Source organism: Loxodonta africana, chromosome 1, assembly GCF_030014295.1.
Source record: "Loxodonta africana isolate mLoxAfr1 chromosome 1, mLoxAfr1.hap2, whole genome shotgun sequence".
Lineage (NCBI taxonomy): Eukaryota > Metazoa > Chordata > Mammalia > Proboscidea > Elephantidae > Loxodonta > Loxodonta africana.
The window spans coordinates 172,227,488-172,249,969 of record NC_087342.1 but is presented as its reverse complement, the minus strand read 5'-3'; the positions used below and the strand labels follow the sequence as shown (position 1 = coordinate 172,249,969).

Here is a 22,482-nt window from a genome sequence, read left to right as displayed (position 1 = left end):
GGCAAGAGAAGGTGGCAGTCATGTCCAAGGATTTGCAAGTAGCTCATTATGGCTGGAGCTTTTATTGCCAGCAGGGAACAACGACAGAAGAAGCTGGCAAGAAGCAAGGACCAGCCTTTCAAGGATTTTGTCGAAACTGCTAATGCATTTGTTCTTTATCCTGGGGGCACAGAGAAACTTTAAGCAGGAGAATGGCATGATCAGATATATCTGTTAGAAATACCATTCTTGAGCCCCAGACACCCTTTTAACTCAGTGCTGAAGTCAATCGTGCGCTTCACCCTTCGGCCAAAGATTACACAGGCCTATAAAACAAAATGAGACTAAATGGGCACACCAGCTCAGGGGCAAGGATAAAAAGGCAGGAGGGGACAGGAAAGCCGGTAACAGGGAACCAAAGGTTGAGAAGGGGAGAGTGTTGACATGTCATGGGGTTGGCAAACAATGTCACAAAACAATATGTGTATTAATCACTTAATAAAAAAACTAATTTGCTCTGTAAACCTTTATCTAAAATACTATATATATATATATATATGTATCATCCTTGACATAGACTGGAGATCAGTTGAATGGGGGGAAACTGGGGGCAAGAATACCACTATGAAAGAAAGAATGAAAGCCTCATTGGAAGTAGTAGCACACAATACAATGGAGAGGGAATGAATGGGGAGGTATACTGAAAAGATAAATTGGAGAACTAACTGAAACAGTCTTGGGAAAGGGGCTCTGAGGAGAAAGATGTTGATGTGGCTCTTTTAGAACAGGATATGAATTCCAGGGACACAAAACAAAAAGTTTAAATTAGGAGAAGAGGGAAAAGTAACATAAGCAAGGAAGTTCTTTAGCAAGCCCCTCCTCTTTAACTCCTGCCCCCATCTGCTCCATGGAGGGGCAATCCCAGTGGCAGGTAGAGATGTGATGCTGGGAGAAATGCTGTGGGGGCTTTTTTGTGCTTCAGTGGGACAAAGCAACTGAAGGCAGCTCTGTGGTGCTCTCCCTTGCCATGAAGGGTCTATGTATTGCCTTGGAGCTGTGCCTCATGACTGTGGCAGTGTGGCCTGAACCAGGAGTCCAGGTTCTGACAGTTCCACATTTATTTCCATGGAAGATGATGGCATGGGTAGCAGTTGTTTGATTTTTTTTTCTTTTTTTTTAAATCTTTCTCTTGTTTTGGAATAGAGGTTTTCACATAGTTAAAAATCAACCGTAGAAAGCAAAATCAGCTTACTAATTAATTAGCAAAATATCTAATTCTTGAAAAGCTTAACACTATTAAAAGAAGACATGATTTCCTAGAGTATTCTGTAGAATCCCTGGGTGGTGCAGTTAACACAGAAAGGCTGGAGGTTCCAGTCCACCCAGAGGCACCTTGAAACAAAGACCTGGAAATCTACTTCTGAAAAATCATCCATTGAAAACCGTATGGAGCACAGCTCTACTCTGACTCACACAGGGTCCCCATGAGTCAGGTTCAACTCAAAAGCAAGTGGTTAAGAGTATCCTTAAAAGATGCTGGCTTCATAGAGAATACCCAGAAACAGCAAGCATAAAGGCAATTGGTACATAGGTACAAACTCTAAATTTCAGTCTGAAATAGATTTCATGGAAAAATAACTGAAAAAAGAGAAATCTAAACAATTCAGAGCTTGACAAATTGGTGACTTTACAAGACAGATACAATCACTGGAACATAAATCAAAATCTATCACATCTCATGGCTTTTCCACATAGAACATCTGGCAGAAAGCACACTAAATATGGTAATTCATCTGAAAAGAGATCTTTTCACTCAAACTCCTCTGCTCAGAATCTCACCCTTACTACTAGGCTTTCCCCCACCTTTTCCTCCAATTCAAAGTCCTGGTTGCCAGTGGATCCAAGGGGACAATTCTTGAGACAGAGACATCCATTCTCCTGCCCCATGAATACTTTCTGCCAAGGGGTTTTTCTGGCCCACCACATCCTTCACCAGCAATGAGTACTGTCTATCCACCAAGAAGTCTTCCTGATTTTCCTCTTTTTTTTTTTTTTTTATGTTCTAGATTTTCTGCCACCAGCCCCATTTCCTAAAAATAGTAGAGAATTACGTTTAGGGTTGATTACATCTTCACACAAACTTACAACTAAACATCTTAAACCTGAGTGAGAAACTGGAGATTTTTTTTTGTCCCTCTTTAAAAATCATTCTGAATTCTCAATTTTTGTTTAGAAAACTACAATTATTTAACTAATATGCTTTTGTCCAAATGGAAGCTTTATAGAATAATAATCCTCAGAAGTGTTTTATAAATAAGGTTGATTTAAGTATTAATTTTATTGAGTACATTATTTACATTTTATTATTACTTTCTGTAAGTACTGCATTTCATTTGATTAACAGTCCATTACGATAGGAACAATGCTGAAATTGTTTGTACAATACTGCAGTTTATTACATTCAGAAACTGGACACCTTTGAAATGACAAAACCATTTCTATATGCCAAAGGCAGTATTTCATTTTAATTTATTTTAATTCTAAGACAAATATGAAAGTAATTTGAATACATTTTTAATTGGCATTTTTTTAAAAAAACATGTTTAAAAAAATATTTTAAACAATGTGATATTATTGGTCCTTCTCAGGAGCTAATAGTTAATGCATACAAACTTAAGTAAATATATAATTCTGCACCATGTAATTTTTGTGAGTTTTACGCTATTGTTTTGGAATCTGGTCCATCAAGAGTAAACAACAGTAACTTGATTCATAAAATGTCTTTACAAGGGTCAGAATTTACCAAGTGAAGCAGTAATATAGATTGGAACGAAATTAGGAAAAATAAAATAAAGTCTTATACTGAGAGTGGGTTTTCAAAGACTGCTCTCACAGTACTAATGCCTCTTTATGGCCTGCGTAATTCTGCTGTCATAACCAAATTCATCACCTTTGGTTTATAATGATGGGTAACACTTCAACCCTAAACATTACAAAATATGCCTATACCTCTCTTCTTTAAGTTTATTTAAGGGATTTGATTTAATTTAAAAAAAAAAAAAAATCTCAGCTATATTGATGGCATTTAATTTCACCTTTTAGAATCACGACAAAATTTAAGATGGAACTGAATACACTGATGAGTTATTCTGGAGTCTGAATCAGGCCCGCTACACTCTCCTTCTCAAACCTCAGATATTAAATGAGTCTTTGGCATTTGTTAGTTCACGGAAAACAATGTAGTTAGACTCCAATCTCACTTCCCTATAGATAATGCCCTTATTGGGTTAGGGTACTACCCTTTTGCTTCAGCTTTCATAGACGTTTGATACAAGACATTTATTTTAAAATATTTCTGGTCTTAAACTATAATTATAGACACTGTCCATTTTGTGCTCAATGTTACTTATGATTTTCTAGTGGATAAAGTTCCAGTGATCCAGGAAGCTCTGCCCACGTCACACCACTCAAGCTACTTTGCTATTGTTGCTGGGTGCCTTTAAGTTGACTCAGACTCATAGTGAACTTACCAGTTCCAAGAAGAAGAATGGTCAGAATAAGTGGTCACTCGTGCAGCTGGAGGAAAGGGAAGAACTGAGAGCAAAACAGCAAACTGCCTAGGGGCCTCTGAAGAATCCTGGATAAATAACTAAAGGGATCCAGACAACTAGGCTCCTAGCACCTCCTGAGAGACAAGTCCAGACCCCAGGCACTCCAGGTATCCTTGCTCACAGCCTCCAGGTGCTAGAAGCCAGGATGAGGAAAACACCAAGATCTTAGAATTGGCCTGATTCAAGGCAGAGCCATTCTTTTCTATCTATAAAATGCACTATTCTTGGGAGTGTGGGGAGAGGAAGTCCAAATAAAAGATAGTAGGAAGTAGGAGGAAGTTGGAAATAATAATTTCTTATTAGGGAAAGACAAAGTATTTGGTGAGGAGCAGGAGAAATAGGAAAGGAGTTTTGTGACCTCCCAATTCCCAGGTCTCTTGGGCTATAATGTCTCCTCCCGAGAGATGAAAAAACCTGGCTGCCCGAATACTCCTGATTAACGGAAATGGAGGTTTTCAGAAGCGCTCCATACTCTATTTAATTTCCCCTCTCCCTGACTCTAGAAATGCTTGATTTGGCTGTGTAAAAGTAATTCTAATTATAGTGATTTACATGAACTACTTACCATTTATGCCTAATTACCTCATGGCACAATAACAATTATGCATATATTAAATGTGTCAGATTAACCTGGTTGTAAGTGCTATTTGATAACAAAAGTAAAGTGTTCATAAATGCTCATTCTTCATAGTTTCTTGCTCATATATCATGGTCATCTGCTTGTAACTCTTTCTGTTAGAGAAAATAATGTCACATATGCAGGTGATGTTGTTGTTAGGTGCCATCAAGTTGGCTTCTGACTCATAGGGATCCCACGTACAACAGAACGAAACATTGCCTGGTCCTCTCCTGTGCCATCCTCACAATCATTGCTATGTTTGAGCTCATTGTTGCAGCCACTGTGCCATTCCATCTCATCGAGGGTCTTCCTCTTTTTAGATGACCCTCTGCTCTACCCACCATGATGTCCTTCTCCAGGGACTGGTCCCTCCTGAAAACATGTCCAAAGCACATGAGACAAAGTCTTGTCATCCTTGCTTCTAAGGAACATTCTGTATATTACTTCTTCCAAGACAGATTCTTTCATTCTTCTGGCAGTCCCCGGTATGTTCTTCTTTGCCAAAGCCATAATTCAAAGGCATCAATTCTTCTTTGGTCTTCCTTATTCATTGTCCAGTGCACATACTAAGGTGCACTTGACCCAAGCCATAGTATTTTCAATTGTCTCATATGCATGCAAAAGCTGGACAATGAATAAGGTAGGTGATAACAGCCTAATATTTTGCTACTTCCTTTTATTGATTAATAAATCTGGCATTTTGTGATTAAGGTATTTTTATTTTAATATTACAGCTTATACATATGTAGAAAGTTCCTTATGAGTGCAGTGAGGGAAAAAAATGGGTCTGCCGTAATGAATGTTTTAGCATTAACATTAAAAATAAAATCAAATGCTCATGAAACCATAAATCCTATTTACCAAAATTAAGAACTCTACAAATAAAGTTTTTCTACTACTGGAAAACCTAACAGCCCAAATTTTCCTTCTCTGATAATCAGTGTTATGGATTGAACTGTGTTCCCCAAAAATTGTGTTGTAAATCCTAACTTCTACGCCTGTGGTTATAATCCCATTTGGGAATGGGTTGTCCTTGTTATGTAAATGAGACATGATTAGTTTAGGGTGTGTTTTCAGTCAATCTATTTTGAGATATAAAAGAGATTTAAAAAGCAAAGCAGGGAAGCAGAAATGGGGGAAGAGAGATGCCAAGCCACATGAAGACTGCCCAGGAGCAGAAGCTCAGAAGAGAAAAGGACCTTCCTCCAGAGTCAACAGAGAAGGCCTTCCCCTAGAGCTGGCACCCTGAATTAGGACTTCTAACCTCCTAAACTGTGAGAAAATAAATTTCTGTTTGTTAAAGCCACCCATTTTTGGTATTTCTGTTATAGCAGCACAAGATAACTAAGATAGAATTTGATACTGAGAAGCAGGGGTGCTGCTCTAACAAATGCCTACAACGTGGAAGTAGTTTTGGAATTGAGTAATGGGGAGACGCTGGAAGGGTTTTAAAGTGCCTAACAGTAAAGCCCAAGTTGCCTTGAAGAGACTGTTGGTAGAATTACGGATGTCACAAACAATTCTGGTGCAGGCTTGAAAGGAAGTGAGGGGAGCTATACAGAAAATGTCCATTGTCTTAGAGAATACATATGGTACGAGCAACAGAATGTTTCTAGAAATGCAGACATTAAATGTGCTTCTGGTGAGGCTTTAAAAGAAAATGGTGAACATGTGATTGGACAATGAAGAAAGGGCAGCAGTGCTTTTTATGCAGTGGCAATGAAACTCATCTGACTGGAACCATTCCTAAAGCCAACTCTTCAGACAGGGATTGGACTGGACTATAAGACAGAAAATGATACTGGTGAGGAGTGAGCTTCTTGGCTCAAGTAGACACATGAGACTATGCGGGCAGCTCCTATCTGGCAGCAAGATAAGGAGGCAGAAGGGGACAGGAGCTGGTTGAATGGACAGGGGAATACAGGGTGGAGAGAAGGACTGTGCTATCTCATTAGGGGGAGAGCAGCTAGGAGTACACAGCAAAATGTATTTAAGTTTTTGTATAAGAGACTGACTTGATTTGTAAACTTTCACTTAATGCACAATAAATAAAAGAATAAATTTTTTAAAAAGGGAAAACTGATCTATATGTTAGGAATCAACATAGTAGTTATTTGAGGAAGGGGAGTGTGTAGGAATTGGGAGAAGTGGATACAAGAGGAATTTGTAGGTTATTGTAATGACCTGTTTCTTGATTTGGGTTCTGGGATGTTCACACTGAGAAAATTTATTGATCTGTACACTTATGATTTGGGTGTTTATATATGTTATACTTCAATAAAAACTTTACATAAAAAAAACTTGTCTGAATTATGTTCAAATGTTTGGTGGAAGGTGATCTTGTAAGTGATGAACTTTATCTTGCTGAGGAGATTTCTAAGCAAGGTCTTAAAGGGGCTACATGGTTTACCCTTGCCACTTAAAGTAAAATGAGAGCGGAAAGAGACAGACTTAAAAATGAGCTGTGCAAAATGAAACAAAACTTAAAGATCTAGAAAATTCTGTTGTAGAAACTAAGGACATGTGTCCTAGAATGTTCACCAAGAATGTGGCTACACATCTTTTGTTAAAGAGATTAAGCCTGTGGCTGATGGAACCAACTAACGCAGAGAAAGAACAAAAGGAGAGAACGCTGTCTGCCTCTTGGAATTCTATAGGCAGAAACAGGACAAAGGAGCTACATCTGATGTCCTCCAAGAAAAGAAAAGAACCATCCCTGGACCAACTCGGAGATCAGTAAAACTGTTGGAAGGAGCACAGAGAGCAGAGCTGAGGCTCAGTCTCAAAGAGTGGGGCCACAGCCTCTGGGATATCAAAGGGTAAAGCCATGGCCTCCTAGGTTTCCAAGGGTCAGATCTTCACCAACTCAGTTCCAGAGTGCGAGGCTGCCATTCAGTTTAACCAACAGGATGGGGCTGCCGCCCAAAGCTGAGGGGGCAGGGCTGCTATGCCCAAGGGGCAGAAGAATGGGTCCTGCTGGGGGCCAAGGGGGTAGGGTCATCACTCAAATGGACTAGGAGAATGGGACCAGGACCGAGGGGCCTCCACCCAGAATCCAGACAGAATGGCCAACATCTACTGCCTGGAGGGCAGGACCCTTGTCCAGATGACCCCAAAGAACAAAGGATTATTTTCAAGCCCTGAGAGCTAATGTAAATTGTTCTGCTGGGTTTTAGACTTGCTTGGTGCCCATTATTTCTTCTTGCCCTCCAATTTCTTCTATTTGTAATGGAAATATCTCCCTTGTGCCTGTTTTACCACTGTACTTTAGAAACAGATAACTTGTAATCTAGATTTTACAGGTTTGCAGATGAAGAGGAATTTTGCCCCAGGATGAAATACACCTAAAGTATCAACCATATTTGATTTAGATGATTCAGAAGATGAGATTTTGGACTTAGAGTTGATTTATGATTTTTGGATGATGTGATGGGGTGAATGTGTTTTGCATGTGGCAAGGGCATGAATTTTGGGGGCCAAAGGGTGCAATGCATTCCCCAAAAATATGTGTTTTAAATCCTAACCTCTAGGCATGTGGTTATAATCCCATTTGAGAACGGGTTGTCTTTGTTATGTTAATGAGGCAGTATTAGTGTAGGGTGTATCTTGAGTCAGTCTCTTTTGAGATATAAAAGAGATAAACAAATCAGCAGAGCAGACAGGTGAAGACAGAGGCCAAGCCACATGCAGACTGCCCAGCAGGAGAAGCTCACAAGAGACAAGGACCTTCCTTCAGAGCCGAGAAAGAGGGAAAGTCTTCCTCTACAAACAGCACCCTGAATTTGGACTTCTAGCCTCCTAAACTGTGAGAAAATAAATTTCTGTTTGTTAAAGCCATCCACTTGTATTTCTGTTATGTCAGCATTAGATAAATGTCATGTATATTAACTTGGTTAGGCCATGATTCCCAGTATCCTGTGGTTGTCCTCCATTTTGTGATTATAATTTTATTTTAAAGAGGATTAGGGTGAGGTTGTAAGACCTTTACCAGGTCACATCCCTGATCCAATATAAAGAGAGTTTCCCTGGGGTGTGGCCTACATCACCTTTTATCTCTCAGAGATAAAATGAAAGGGAAGCTAGCAGAGAGGGGGACCTCATACCACCAAGAAAGCAGTGCCCGGAGCAGAGCATGTCCTTTGGACCTGAGGTTCCTGCACTGAGATGCTCCCAGACCAAGGGAAGACTGATGACAAGGACCTTCCCCTAGAGCCAACAGAGAAAGCCTTTACCTGGAGCCAGCACCCTGAATTCAGACCTCTAACTTACTGGACTGTGAGAGAATAAACTTCTCTTTGTTAAAGCCATCCACTTGTGGTATTTCTGTTACAGCAGCACTAGATGCCCAAGACAGTAACTAAGATAATCGGCATATCAGTGTTTAAGTTCAGAAGAAATCTGCCTGTGGCACCTTTCGACCTCCAAAAACTAAACCATTTATATATACGTTTTACTCAAATTAAGTTCTATGTTTGAGTCTTTTTCAATGTTTCGAAGATTTGGCAGGCTTATGATCTCTGGGACAAACACTACCACAAAGATATGTTGCTCTATCTGTGCTAAACACTTACATATGCTTTAGGATTTAACAAACGTAAATTTTCATGGGACATGTTTGAAACTCTACCTGACACATCAAATCTTCCACTGACATAAGACTATGACTATATAATAAAACCATGATTATTGCAGTGGATTAATTACTTTTGTGTGTGGCCTTTCTAGCCATGGTCTTGTAACTCCCACCTAAGTGACTGTGCAATACGGTAATGGTGACCTACAAAGGGGATTGGTCAGTTTTGCCTTAAAAGAAAGCCAATTCCAGAGCAGAGAGGAGGAGCCTACCATCACCAAGGAAGGAGAGACCAGCAGCAGAGACCCAGCAGCAGGAGATGGTGCAGTGGACTTCCCGGCCCACAGAGAGAGAAAGCTGAGTGCCTTTGGGCAGAGAGGCCCAGGGCCAGGGAGAGGTGTACCTGCAAGCACAGCTGGGGACAGGCTATCCTGATGGAAGAACTATATCTTTGAGTGTTCCTGAGCCTGAACTGTAAATGTTACTTCCCTAAAAGAAACGCATAATGGTGAGTACTGTCTGTGAGTTCTGTGTGGCACTGCAATGAATTATCGAACCCAGTAGAGAGTGCTGTGGGAGGGACAGTTGGTGTCAGACTTAGTAAAGAGGGTGGAGACAGGACACTTGTCTGTCTTCCACCTCATAGGAATCAGCCCTGGGCTATTGATCCTGGCTCTCCTTCCCCCTTGTGGGGTTGGAGGAGGTCAGACACCACCCTCAAGCTGTTTTTACAACAGGACAAAGAGAGAACGGTGCCTGCTTCTGCCTGCAGAAGTCAGGGCAGGAAGCTGAAAAAAGCTCCCTGTGAAGCAGGAGTTGGAAAGGGGAGATGTTATCTTTCCTGTGACCTACGTAGATACCATAAAAGGTGACACCACCCAACAAGACTAAGTGCAAGGGCAAGAAGCCCCAGCAGAATGAGGTGGTGTGCGGTGCTCCATCATCGGAGGTCAGGAAATGGTGCAGTGTGGAGGTCCAGGTGGGTGGTCTTAAAGAACCCACCAACATGTCCTTCAACAAAGAGCTATCATGTCCACATTTATCACACAAAAGGCCCTAACAGCTGTTTCATTCTAATTCTTCATCCCCCTCACTCCGACCCTAGAGAAGCCAGGCAAGCAGAGAAAGGAGGAGAACTAATCACTCCCTCTTTCCCACTGCTGATTCCTGAGTCAGGCCTGAGCTAGAGGAAGGGGGAAAGCTTTGAAGTGCATAGAAGCTTTCATTTAGACTGGGCAGCATTCTTTAAACCTAAATATGAAGTGGTTTGAATTACTGAAGGTAAATAAATGCTATGGAACACCAAGAGGTCAGGAATGGAGATCCAACAGAGCTTCTTCAAAAAAAACTGGTGGGAAAATTTCAAGCTGTTTTGTGATTGTACCCAAATGCATTTAATCCATTTTATAAAATGCTTACACTTTTAACTATTCAACCTTTAATATCACATAAACCTCACCTTTGAAAAAAGACCCTCTGCCTCTACACTGTATCCTTTAAGGTCCTCATGTAATTTCTGCAAACACTGCATGACTCTTCTTTGATGTTCATCATCCTTTAGCTCATGGGCTTTGATCAGAAAGTCATAGTGGTCCAGAGGTCCATGGCAAACAGCCAAAGCTTTCAAATAAGCCTCTGTCGCAGCAGTTAGGGGCACACTCTCAGATGTCTGAACTGTATAGGCTGTAAACAAAAGTATACATAAAATTTTAGACTTTCTTAAATGAAGATCTTTCACAATGTTCTACATATGTTTCTTAATGGTCACATTAAAGCTTTTCAACAGTTGTAAGTGTATATATTTGGGCAGTTTTTGTAAATACCATTTTTATAAAATAATACAAAATATATTTTGCACAGTAAACCTATTTATAATTGTTTCACTTTAATGGAAGGAAATAAACCCCAAAACCATGAACTATAATTGTAATCCCTCTCCTAAGAAGCCTGGCAAGCTATAGACTCTCTGCTTTGCCTCCACTCCATTAGATGAGCCACCTGCGTTTACCAGAGCCTTCCCAAAACCAGGGATGGTGTCTTTCTTTGAGTAAGGCCTATTCCTGGTTCTGATGCACCAAGGCAGAGACTAGTCACAAACAATTTTCTACTGCAGTTTTACTCTCTATTCAAAACAACACAACATTCAAATATTACCACATTGATGTCAGCTCTCTGTTTATGAGATTTCTTCCCTTTTCCATAACCTTTTGAGGGCTGAACACAGAGGGCGAGGACACAAGGGGTACCTGTTTAAAAGATGGGTGGTGTTCTGATCCTTCTTATAGCCTTTCCTAGGTCAGAAATGATTGCTTGTGGTGACTTCCAATCATAATTCCATTCCTTATCTGGGGTAGGTTCAATGACCAGGTAGGCTCATTGTTTAAGAAACAATAATAAACATGAGCAAACTGGCACATTTTTTAGAGAAAGATTTCTGAAAGGTACTTTGAGAGTATTTCATTTATTTCACTGAATACCATGTTTCCTTTGTTGCAATAATAAGAAAATTATTTACTAAGGAGAAAATTAACAGTCACAATGTTATTTCCATCTTTTTCCCAAGAGAGGAGAAAAATCATTGAATAAGCCAATGTTCAGGATGGGGCAGGGCTGTCTTCCAATATTTATTCTCCTTTTCTGAAGAGAAATTTTTAACTGGGCATATGACTGCCCAGTTAAATATTATATTTTCTGGCCTCTCTTGCAGCCAGGTATGGTCATGTGGCCAGGTTCTAACTAATGAGACGTGAGCAGAAATGTGTAGTCTTAGTCTACATCCTTAAAGGGAAAGAACACATTCCCCTCTTCCTTTTCCTCACCACCCCCAATGGAATGAAAGCGTGATGACAGCAGCTGGACAAGCAACTAGGTGACAAGATGCACACAGAACGCTGAGCAAGGCAGAGCAACAAGATAGACAGAGCCTGATTCCCTAACAACACTGTGCAGCCAAACCAGCAACACCTGGATTTTTATGTAAAAGAATAATAAACTTCCATTTTGCTTTTAAAGCAGCACATTTTGGGGTCTCTTTGTTACAGAAGCCTCTTTTGTACCCTACTACAGGAGGCTCAAAATGACTACCCGCCTGTCAGTTTGTCATACTGTGGTGGCCTGCATGTTGCTGTGATGCTGGGAGCTATACCACCAATATTTCAAATACCAGCAGGGTCAACCATGGTGGATGGATTTCAGCAGATCTTCCAGGCTAAGACAGGCTAGGAAGAAAGGCCTGGTAATCTACTTCCAAAAATTAGTCAATGAAAACCTTGTGGATTACAATTCTTCGGCTTGCTTGCTTTAAACTCATCATTAGGAGGGATTTATCAATAGAAGAGGACATCATGTTTGATGAAGTAGAGGTCTAATATGGTCGAAGGAGACGCTCAGCAACATGAACTGACACAATAGTCACAACAATGAACTTGAACTGCTGGTGACTATAAGGATGATGCAGGACCAGGGAACATTTTGTTCTATTGCACATAATGTCAACATGAGTCAGAGCTGGCACAAGGGAAGCTAACAACGACAACAAGGCCTACAAAAGAGAATCTGACCATGGGTCTCCTGGAACACTGGGCCTCATAGTTCACTAAGCTGGAGGTATAGATTCGGGGTCCCTAATGGTACCCAGCAATTTGTCATTTTTTTTTTTAACTATTTTATGGTGTTTTATGTGAAAGTTTACACAGCAAATTACTTTCCCATTTAACAACTTTTATACAAATTTTTCCGGGACATTGGCTACAATTTTCACAATGTGTCAGAATTCTCGTTATTTCCATTCTGTTCATTCTGTTTCCATTAATCTAGCTTCTAGGAAGCATTGAAAGAAGATGGAAGGAATACACAGAGTCACTGTACCAAAAACAACTGATTGGTGTTCAACCATTTTAGGTGGTAGTATATGACTAAGAACCAATGGTACTGAAGGAAGAAGTCCAAGCTGCACTAAAGGGAATGGTGAAAAATAAGCCTCCAGGAAATGATGGAATACATTTTGTATGTTTCAACAAACAGATGCAGTGTTGGAGATGCTCACTTGTCTATGGCAAGAAATTTGGAAGACAGCTTCCTAGCCAATCTACTGAAGAGATCCATATTTGTCCCCATTCCAGAGAAAAGTGATCCAACAGAATGCAGAAATTATCAAACAATATCATTAATATCACATGCAAGTAAAATTTTGCTGAAGATCATTCAAAAGCCATTGCAGCAGCACATGGCTAGGGAACTGCCAGAAATTCAAGCTGGATTCAGAAGAGGATGTGGGACAAGGAATATCATTGCTGATATCAGGTGGATCCTGGCTGAAAGCAGAGAATACCAGAAAAATGTTTACCTATATTTTAGTGACTATGCAAAGGCATTCAACTGTGTGGATCATAATATATTATGTATAACATTGCAAGGAATGGGAATTTCAGAACACTTCATTGTACTCATGAGGAACCTGTGTATAGACCAAGAAGCAGTCATTTGAACAGAAAAAGGGGGATACTGTGTGATTTAAAGTCAAGAAAGATGTGTGTCAGGGCTGTATCCTTTCACCACACTGATTCAATCTGTATGTTGAGCAAGTAATCCAACAAGCTGGACTATATGAAGAAGAACACAGCATCAGGATTGGAGGAGGACTCATTAATGACCTGCAATATGCAGATGACGCAACATTGCTTGCTGAAAGTGAAGAGGACTTGAAGCACTTTCTGATGAAGATCAAAGACTACACCCTTCAGTATGGATTATACCTCAACATAAGAAAACAAAAATCCTCCTAACAGGACCAATAAGCAACACTATGATAAATGGAGAAAAGATGGAAGTTGTCAAAGATTTCACTGTACTTGAATCCACAATCAGCACCCACGGAAGCAGCAGTCAAGAAATCAAATGACATTATTGTGTTGGGCAAATCTGCTGCAAAAGACCTCTTTAAAGCGTTAAAAAGCAAAGATGTCACTTTGAGGACTAAGGTGCTCCTCACCCAAGCCATGGTATTTTCAATCTCTTCATGAAAAGCTGGACAATGAATAGGAAAGGCCAAAGAATTGATGTGTTTGTATTATGGTGTTGGCAAAGAATATTGAATATACCATGGGCTGCCAGAAGAACAAACAACTCTGTCTTGCAAGAAGTACAGCCAGAATGCTCCTTAGAAGGATGTCGAGACTTCATCTCACGTACTTTGTTCAGTCCTGGAGGGGAGCAGTCCCTGTAGGAGGACATCATGCTTGGTAAAGTAGAGGGTCAGCAAAAAAGAGGAAGGCCCTCATGAGATGGATTGACATGGTGGCTGCAACAATGGGCGCAAGCATAACAACGATCGTGAGGATGGCACAGGAACGGGCGGTGTTTCATTCTGTTGGCCATAGGGTTACTACGAGTCAGAACCCACTCTATGGCACCTAACAACAACATATATATATACTAGGTCCCTGGGTGATGTGGCATAAACTGCTTGCGCTCAGCTACCAACTGAAAGGTTGGCAGTTTGAATCCACCCACTGGCGCCACAGAAGAAAGGCCTGGAAATCAACTTCTGTAAGATTACTGTCATTGAAAACCCTATAGAGGATGGTTCTACTCTGAAACGTGGGTTCGCCATGAGTTGGAATCGACTTGATGGCAATGGGTTTGGTTTTTGTTTGGATGTTGTCTTAGTTATCTAGTGCCGCTTTAACAGAAATGCCACAAGTGGGTGGCTTTAACAAATAGAAATTTATTTTCTCACAGTCTAGGAGGCTAGAAGTCCAAATTCAGGGCGTCAGCTCCAGGGGAAGGCTTTCTCTCTCTGTCAGCTCTGGACAAAGGTCCTTCTCATCAGTCTTCCCCTGGACTAGGAGCTTTTCCATGCAGGAACCCCAAATCCAAAGGATGTGCTCTGCTTGTGGAGCTGCTTTCTTGGTGGTATGAGGTCCCCCTGTCTCTCTGCGCACTTCTCTCTTTTATATCTCAAAAGAGATTGGCTTAAGACACTATCTAATCTTGTAGATCTCATCAATATAACTGCCACTAATCCATCTCATTAACATCATAGTGATAGGATTTACAACACAGGAAAATCGCATCAGATGACAAAATGGTAGATAATCATATAATACTGGGAATCATGACCTAGCCAAGGTGACAGCTATTTTGGGGGGACACAATTCAATCCATGACAGACATATACGGATGTAAATGCTGGACAAAGAACACTAGATTCAATCATATTAAATGCCATGTATTTCACTTATTTACCTTCTTATATTCTGTCTTCCCACTAGAGTCTATGCTCTTTGAGGGCAATGCTTTTTGTCTGTTTTGTATCCCCAGTGAGTGGTACCTGGTACATGGTAGGTGCTTATTAAATATTTCTAGAATCCTCTCCATTTTCAGATATATCATCCTCTTCATTAGCCATCTCTGTCCTATATCATAACCTTCCCCTTGCTATTAGCTCCTTCCCATCAGTTCAGCCCATCCCCATCTTTAAAAGAATAAAACAATAACAACCATACCAACAAAACCTCCTTGACCCCACAGTCGTGGGCCATCTGCCTTTTCTCCTCCCCTTCACAGCCAAACCACTTGAAAGAGTTGCCTTTACTCTTGTGGCCACTTCCTCACATCCTGTTCACTTCTCAACCTCTATGATCTGGCTTTACTAAGACAGTCTCTGCCAAGGTCACCCAAAGCCCACTGTCGCCAAATCCAGTTGCTATTCCTCAGTCCTCATATCCCTGTTTAGAAACGTAAAATATCTTAAGCTTAAAAGTTATTCACAGGGCCTGTGGCAACAGAGGAAGAAAAAGAGTTGGGAATAGAAGGAGGATATGGAATGTGTGGCTAATTGCCTCCATGAACAACTGCCTCATTTGCCATGAAACCAGAGGAACTGCATGGTGTATGACTACCATTACTGAACATTTTGATCAAAGACTCCAAAGAAGAATCCTGATCAAAAGGGGGAAAATGCAGAACAGAATTTCAAATCCTCACAGAATCCAGACTTAGTAAAGCCATGGAGGCTGGATGAAGTCCCTAAAACAACTACCCAAGATAATCTTTAAACCTTAAACCAAAAATACCCCCTGAAGTATTCTTACAACAAAACAATAGTTTGGCTTAACTAATAAAAAATGGTCTGCCTTGAGCATTATGTTCTTTCAAGAACTATCTATATAGGATCAAAATGACAACAGCAGCTTGAAAGATTAGATAGGAACCTTAGGGGGCAGTGAGTTTATGTTAATGGGGAGTATAAACTCAGAAAAGAAGGGTGAGAATCGTTGCACAACTCGACAAATGTAATCAATATCACTAAATCGTACATGTAGAAACTTGAATTGGTGTATGTTTTGCTGTGCATGTTCTCAACAACAACAAAAAAAGTTATTCATGGGACATATCAGAACTGAGGATAAAATACATTGTTTCTCGTGCTTCTTAGGGCAATCATACTAGACCAAATGAGTAACACCTGCCCAAAAGCAATGACAAGAAGACAGGAAAAGACAGAAAAAAGGACGACAGAAATGGGGAGCCCAGGGTGGGGAAGGGGAGAGTGTTGACACATTGCGGGGACTGCAACCAATGTCACAAAACTGTGTATAAATTGTTAAATGAGAAACTAGTTTACTCTGTAAACTTTCACCTAAAGCACAATAAAAAAAAATGCATTGGTTCTCTTGGTACGTGCCTTTTGAGACACTAAAAGTTCTTCACTTACAATTTTTTTTTCTTACTAATTCAATATCTTTATTCAGTAATATATACTTCATTCCCAATGTTCAGAAAAGAAAACCAAAGTGCACCGAAGACCAATTCAGCTAGGCATCAATTCAGCTAGGAAGCAGAGAGACCAAGAGAGTCAGTCAGACAAGATACTCAAGGCTGAGAGGATGGCCAGTTTAGGCCTGGATAGCAGCTGTATAAACTGAAACACAAAAGACTTTTCAAAAGCCGCACTAAATTAAGTCTGTTACTACATCAGTGTACACAAATTATGGGATGCTGCTGCCATATTATTTTGATTTGTATTAATTTGTCTTATTGTACTCCAAATGGACAGTGGGAAACTGAAGTCCCACACAGTAATCTACAAACATAAACGCAAGATTTTTAGAGGCCCCAAAATTTGCACCATTCTTTCTAATCCCTCAAATTTGTACTTTATGTCATCACCTTCTCCTAAACTAGGTTCTGGGGATGACCCACTGAACTCCACAGCCTACTTGCTATAAGATATATAATATCTTGATGTCCTACAATCTCATAAAATTACTTGAATAATCTATTATGACTTCCTAGATAGTATTTTAATAATTACTTCTGTTTAGTTTTACCTTCCCCATGGGGGAAAAAATAACGAATTTCTGCAGACTTTCCACCAGTTCTTAAGTTTTCATCTTAAAACATAAGTTCAGAAGAAATAAAAATCTTCTGAAGTTCTGCAGCCCTGAAGTCTATACTTGTATACGCCACTTAACTCCCTACAGTAACAACAGAATAAACCGCAGTAGCTCTGCTCTTCTTAATGCTACTTGGTAGGCTACAATGTAAAAAGAAAAGGCAATACAACAACACAATCAAAAAAGAAATTAGACAAAAATGAATTGTTACTAATTGCCCTAACATGAACTGGTATAAAACCACAGGTTCTTTTTTCAACAGTCTTTCTTAAAGTCAATGACAAGCTTATGAGGATATGAGGGAGATGTCTGTGAAACTCCTGAAATTAAAAAGATTATGATCATCCTCCAAAAATGTCATTGAAAACAACAAATAAATTAAAGATCATAATTACAATATAAGAAGCAAATATTTGCATTAACATATTATCCATGGGTACCTATATAGCAGACACTTTACATATGTTATTCCATTTTTTTCCCAATGACTTGATGGGATAGGTATTATTATTCCCATTTTATAGATGAGAAACTGAGGCTGAGAGTGGACAAGTGACTTGCCCAATGTCACACAGTTGGTCAACGGTCAAGCTAGGATAGGAACCAAAATATATCTTATTTTTTAAAATTTTATTCTTAAACTCCATGCTATTTTGGCTCAATATAGTACCTTACAAGTATACAGTGCTTTATACATATCATAGTCGTTCCTTATATGATATTTATGTATGACAACTTTTCTCAATTGCAAATGCTGGCCAAATATTTGCATATAAATATTCTAGTGCATTATTCGTAAATAATCAACCAAGTAACTAAGAAGAATGAAAGGAAATAGTGCTTCCGTTAAATCTTTCTTTTGAATAAACATAAATGGAGTCAATATAAGTGCATTTCATTTAAAAAAGAAAGAAAAGTGTGTGTGTGCGTGTATTTATGTGTATTTTTTCTGAAGCAAGACCACTAAATGTATTATAGCCTTCATCAGATTTTCAAACAAGTCTATGAATAAAAACAGGTTAAGAACTACTGTTTTAAAAATAATTGTCAAAATTTAAGAGTTTTGGAAGAAAATATCTATTGATAGCACTTCACATGCATTGAGTGCCTACTATATGCCAGAGACTAGGTTAAATGACTTAACACAATTATTTCATTTAATCCTCACAATAAACCTATTATACAAATAACAAAAAAAGCCTTGGAAACATGTGTGTGTTCACTCATTCACAATGTCTCAAATACTATTTCTGTCACTGAGAGAAAAGCACTAAACAAAAGAAATTCCTTTCCTTATGAAACCTGCACTCCAGTCAGGGGGAAGACAGAAAAAAAATACACAAGAAAATATCAACCAAACAGTAGCTAATAATGACAACAAACTAAAAAAATACATCTCCTAATCTTATCTCATCACGAAAAAGCATCAAAGAAAACCAAATTGAGACATTATTCTGTAAAATAATGGGCTTGTATTTTTCAAAAATATTCACGTCAAGAAAGGAAAAAAAAAAAAAAAAGGCCAAGGATCTGTTCCAGATGAAAGGAGACAAAAGAGGCATGACAACCAAATGGAATGTGTGATCCTGGATTGGCTCCTTAGGACAACTGACAAAACTGAAATATGGCTATAGATCACATAAATCAAACCCAAACCAAACCCAGTGCCGTCGAGTCGATTCCGACTCATAGCGACCCTATAGGACAGAGTAGATCACATAAAAGTATTACATAAATGTTAATGTTCCTGTACTTGATAACTTTACTGTGGTGATGGAAAAGATTATCCCTGTCCTTACGAAATATATGAAGGGGTAAAGGGCAAAAATAAAAATGAAATATCAGGTAGGGCTAAGTGTATTGATGAAAATAAGAGATGGATATGCTAGGGCCTCTGACCAGTCACATGCCCATCCCCAAGGAAATTAATAGACATATAGAGCCTCTAGCCCCAGGCCAGGCCTACTGAATGAGAATTTGGATTTTAACCAAATGCCCACGGGTTTCATGCACATTAAGGTTTGAAAAGTACAACATTAAGTACCAGGAAAAGCCTTTCTTTGGAAGTGACATTTAAGTTGACACCTGAATGCTATGAGTCAGCCATTAAGAAGATCTAAGCAAAAAACATCCCAAGTAGAGGGAACAGATGGGGCAAAAACCCTAAAATGAAATGAGCTTTACCTTTCGTAGGGAGAGAAAGAAGGCTTACGTGGCTGATTCAAATAAGTAAGTCAGAGTGTTAAAACAATATGAGGTTGGAGTGAAAACCAAGAGCCCGAGGGGTCTTGTAAGCCATGGGAAGTAACGTGGATTTATAAGTAAGATTGAGAAGAAGTAGAAAGAAGGCTTTGACAGGGATGTGATAAAATTTTTTTCTTTTTTTAAAGATTACTCTGTTTTTAGAAAATAGAATATAAGAATGCAAAAGTGGAGGCAGAGATGGGTGAATTGTATAGTATGTTACCTATATCTCAATAAAGTTTTTTTTTTCTTAAGCGGAAGCAAAGAGACCAGCTAGGAGACAATTATAATAGTCCAGTTCAGAGACGTCTGTAATTTGAACCTGAGAGTTAGCACTGCAGGTTAAGTAAACTGACCAAGACCATGTAGCTAATAACAACAGCAGCAACAATTGCTACCTTTTACTGAGCGCTTACTAAGTTCCGGGTACTTTTGTAAGTTCTTTACATGTATTAACTCACTTGATGTTCACAGCAACCCCCTAAGGTAAGTACTAAAAGCATCCCTAATTTAAAGCTGAGGAAACTGAGGCACAGTGAGGCTATGTACACATTCCCATACCTAGAGCTTGCAAGTAGCAAAGCCAGCATTTGTACCCACATGTATAGTAGGGAGGCAGGATGAAACAGTGGAAGAAGCATGGGTTCCTCTCCTGGCTCTACCATTTTGACTCTCAATCATGGCAATGCCATTCTTCATGGCAGATTGGTAATGTGATCTCCATTTTGGCCAATGATGCATGAAAGGAAGTCTGCTTCTGGCAAAGTTTCCTCCATTGCAATTAAAAAGGGGACTAGGACAGAGATTCACCTCTTCCTACCTTTGTACTTTTACCTGTGAAATCGGAATGCCTGAAACTGCTACAGTCATCTTAAAAACGTGAGGGAAAACGTTGCTGACTCATGGAGGACAATCATAATCTTAACATAAATCATAAAGCTTAATTGTATTGACACTGTTTCCATGGAGCTGGAGTGATAATGTTGTTAGGTGCCACCTAGTCAGCGCCAACTCACAGTGACCCTATGTACAACAGAACGAAACATTGCCCAGTCCTGCACCATCCTCATAATCGTTGTTATGTTTGAGTCCATTGTTGCAGCCACCGTGTCAATCCATCTCATCAAGGGTCTTTCTCTTTTTCACTGACCCTCTACTTTAAAGCCTGATCTCCTTCTCCAAGGACTGGTCCTTTCTGATAATACGTCCAAAGTACATGAGATGAAGTGATAACAACAAAGGGAAAATGTGGCTTTTGTGTTCTTTGGTGCTTTGAGTAGGGCTGGGTTTTCTAATCCTAAACATAAATCAAAAAGCCAAACCAGCTGAACTGAGTAGAATTGTGCTCCATAGGGTTTTGAGTAGCTGTGACCTTTCAGAATTGATAACCAAAATGCTGGCAGTCCAAATACACCAGCTGCTCCTATGGGGGGAGTTCTGTTCTGTCATATAGAGTGGCTATGAGTTGGAATTGACTCGACGGCAATGAGTTTGGTTTTTCTGTTGTTGTTGTCGATCTTTCAGAATCAGATTGCCAGGCCTTTCTTCTGAGGTGCCTCTGGATTGGTTCGAACCACCAGCCTTTCAGTTAGTAGCCCAGTGCTTAACCAATTGCACTACCCAGGGACTCTTATTCTACACATAGATGGAAAAAGCAGTTAAAAATATCTTAGAGATATTCTTTAAAGACTTAGGTAAATGGTGGACAATATTGCTTCAATAGAAAATGAACAGGTTCCCTTGAAGAAATATGTTATTTTAAAGTTTTTCTTCATCCTCAAGGTTTTTTGTCTTAATACTTGCGGTTATTTTTTGAGAACTCATCTCCAACTTCATATTCAAAACTAGTGAAGATGTAGTTTAATACGCAGAAACTTTACATACAACTTGTCGGGGACACAATTTTTCTGTATAAAGGGGTTCAGCTCGAAAACATTCTGTAAAGATTTTTCAGCTCAAAAACATCCTATGATTAAAGAACAGAATTGAAGATATGCAAGATGATAAAACACGCCCATAAAAACTTAAAGATTTTCCAAGGTGAAAAAAAAACTATATTTTTGCATTACTCATTCCTGGACAGTTGTATATTCATAAATATTCAATAAAATGTGTGATGAATCTGGTACTTCAAGCATTACGTGTGAAACAACGGCCTCAAGTACCTTGAGACCAGAAGAACTAGATGGTCCCCGAGTTAACCACTGCCAACTCATCCGGCCAAGGACTCAATAAATGGTTCCAGATAGAATGGAAAAAAATGTAGAACAAAACTCAAATTCCTAAAAAAAATAAGGTCAGACTTACTGGACTGCTAAAAACTGGATGAATCCCCGAGATCATCGCCCTGGATACCCTTTAAACTTGGAACTCAAACCACTCCCAGAGGTCACTTTTCAGCCCAAAGATAGATTGGCCCATAAAATAAATAATATCACTCATGAGTACTGTGCTCCTCTAAATAATCACCTTAATGAAGCTAAATGGTAAACATTTTCCCTAGACCAAACAGGAGATGGTAAGGGGGGGACTTGGAAGCAAGATTAGGGGAAACAGAACAACCAGAATGGAAATAATGAGAATGCTAATATATTGTGAAAAATGTAACCAATGTTGCTGAACAATATGTACAGAAATTGTTAGATGAGAACCTAATTTGCTGTGTAAACTTTCACCAAAAAAATTAACTTTCACCAAATAAAATATTTTTAAATAAATAAATAAAACATTATGTGTGTTTAGTATGATTAAGGAAGTTATACGAAACCAACAGGGGTGTTTATGTAACCCAAGAGCCATACACTATATGTTCATTTTAACAGCTTAAGGTTTTCTTTGAAAAACTTGGATTCATTTGAAAATTCATGATTGACAGAACTCTGAAAGGTAAGTAAAAAAAAAGCTAACTTTAAGTGCCTACCATGTCCTCAGCACACAAACAGCACTTACTATGTAGTATTTTAATCCTCAAAAAAAAAATCTGAGGTAGATATTATTACTCCTTCCAGATGAGGAAACTAAAAGGTTAGGAAACGTAGGTAAATGGGCAACCCAGGG

General features: G+C 39.3%; 1 protein-coding gene across 6 annotated transcripts in view; it reads right to left on the bottom strand.

Moving 5' to 3' along the window:
- Positions 1-22,482, bottom strand: part of AFG1L (AFG1 like ATPase) — a 280,634-nt gene that overhangs the window by 201,947 nt on the left and 56,205 nt on the right. For 5 of the 6 annotated variants that reach the window (XM_064289510.1, XM_064289507.1, XM_003404306.4 and 2 more), the window contains exon 2: positions 10,242-10,465. In XM_064289510.1, coding sequence (XP_064145580.1) covers positions 10,242-10,465 — 224 coding nt within the window. Of the gene's footprint in view, positions 1-1,842; positions 7,011-10,241; positions 10,466-22,482 lie in introns of those variants that run through there. The other variant, XM_023543041.2, reaches the window with a different exon arrangement.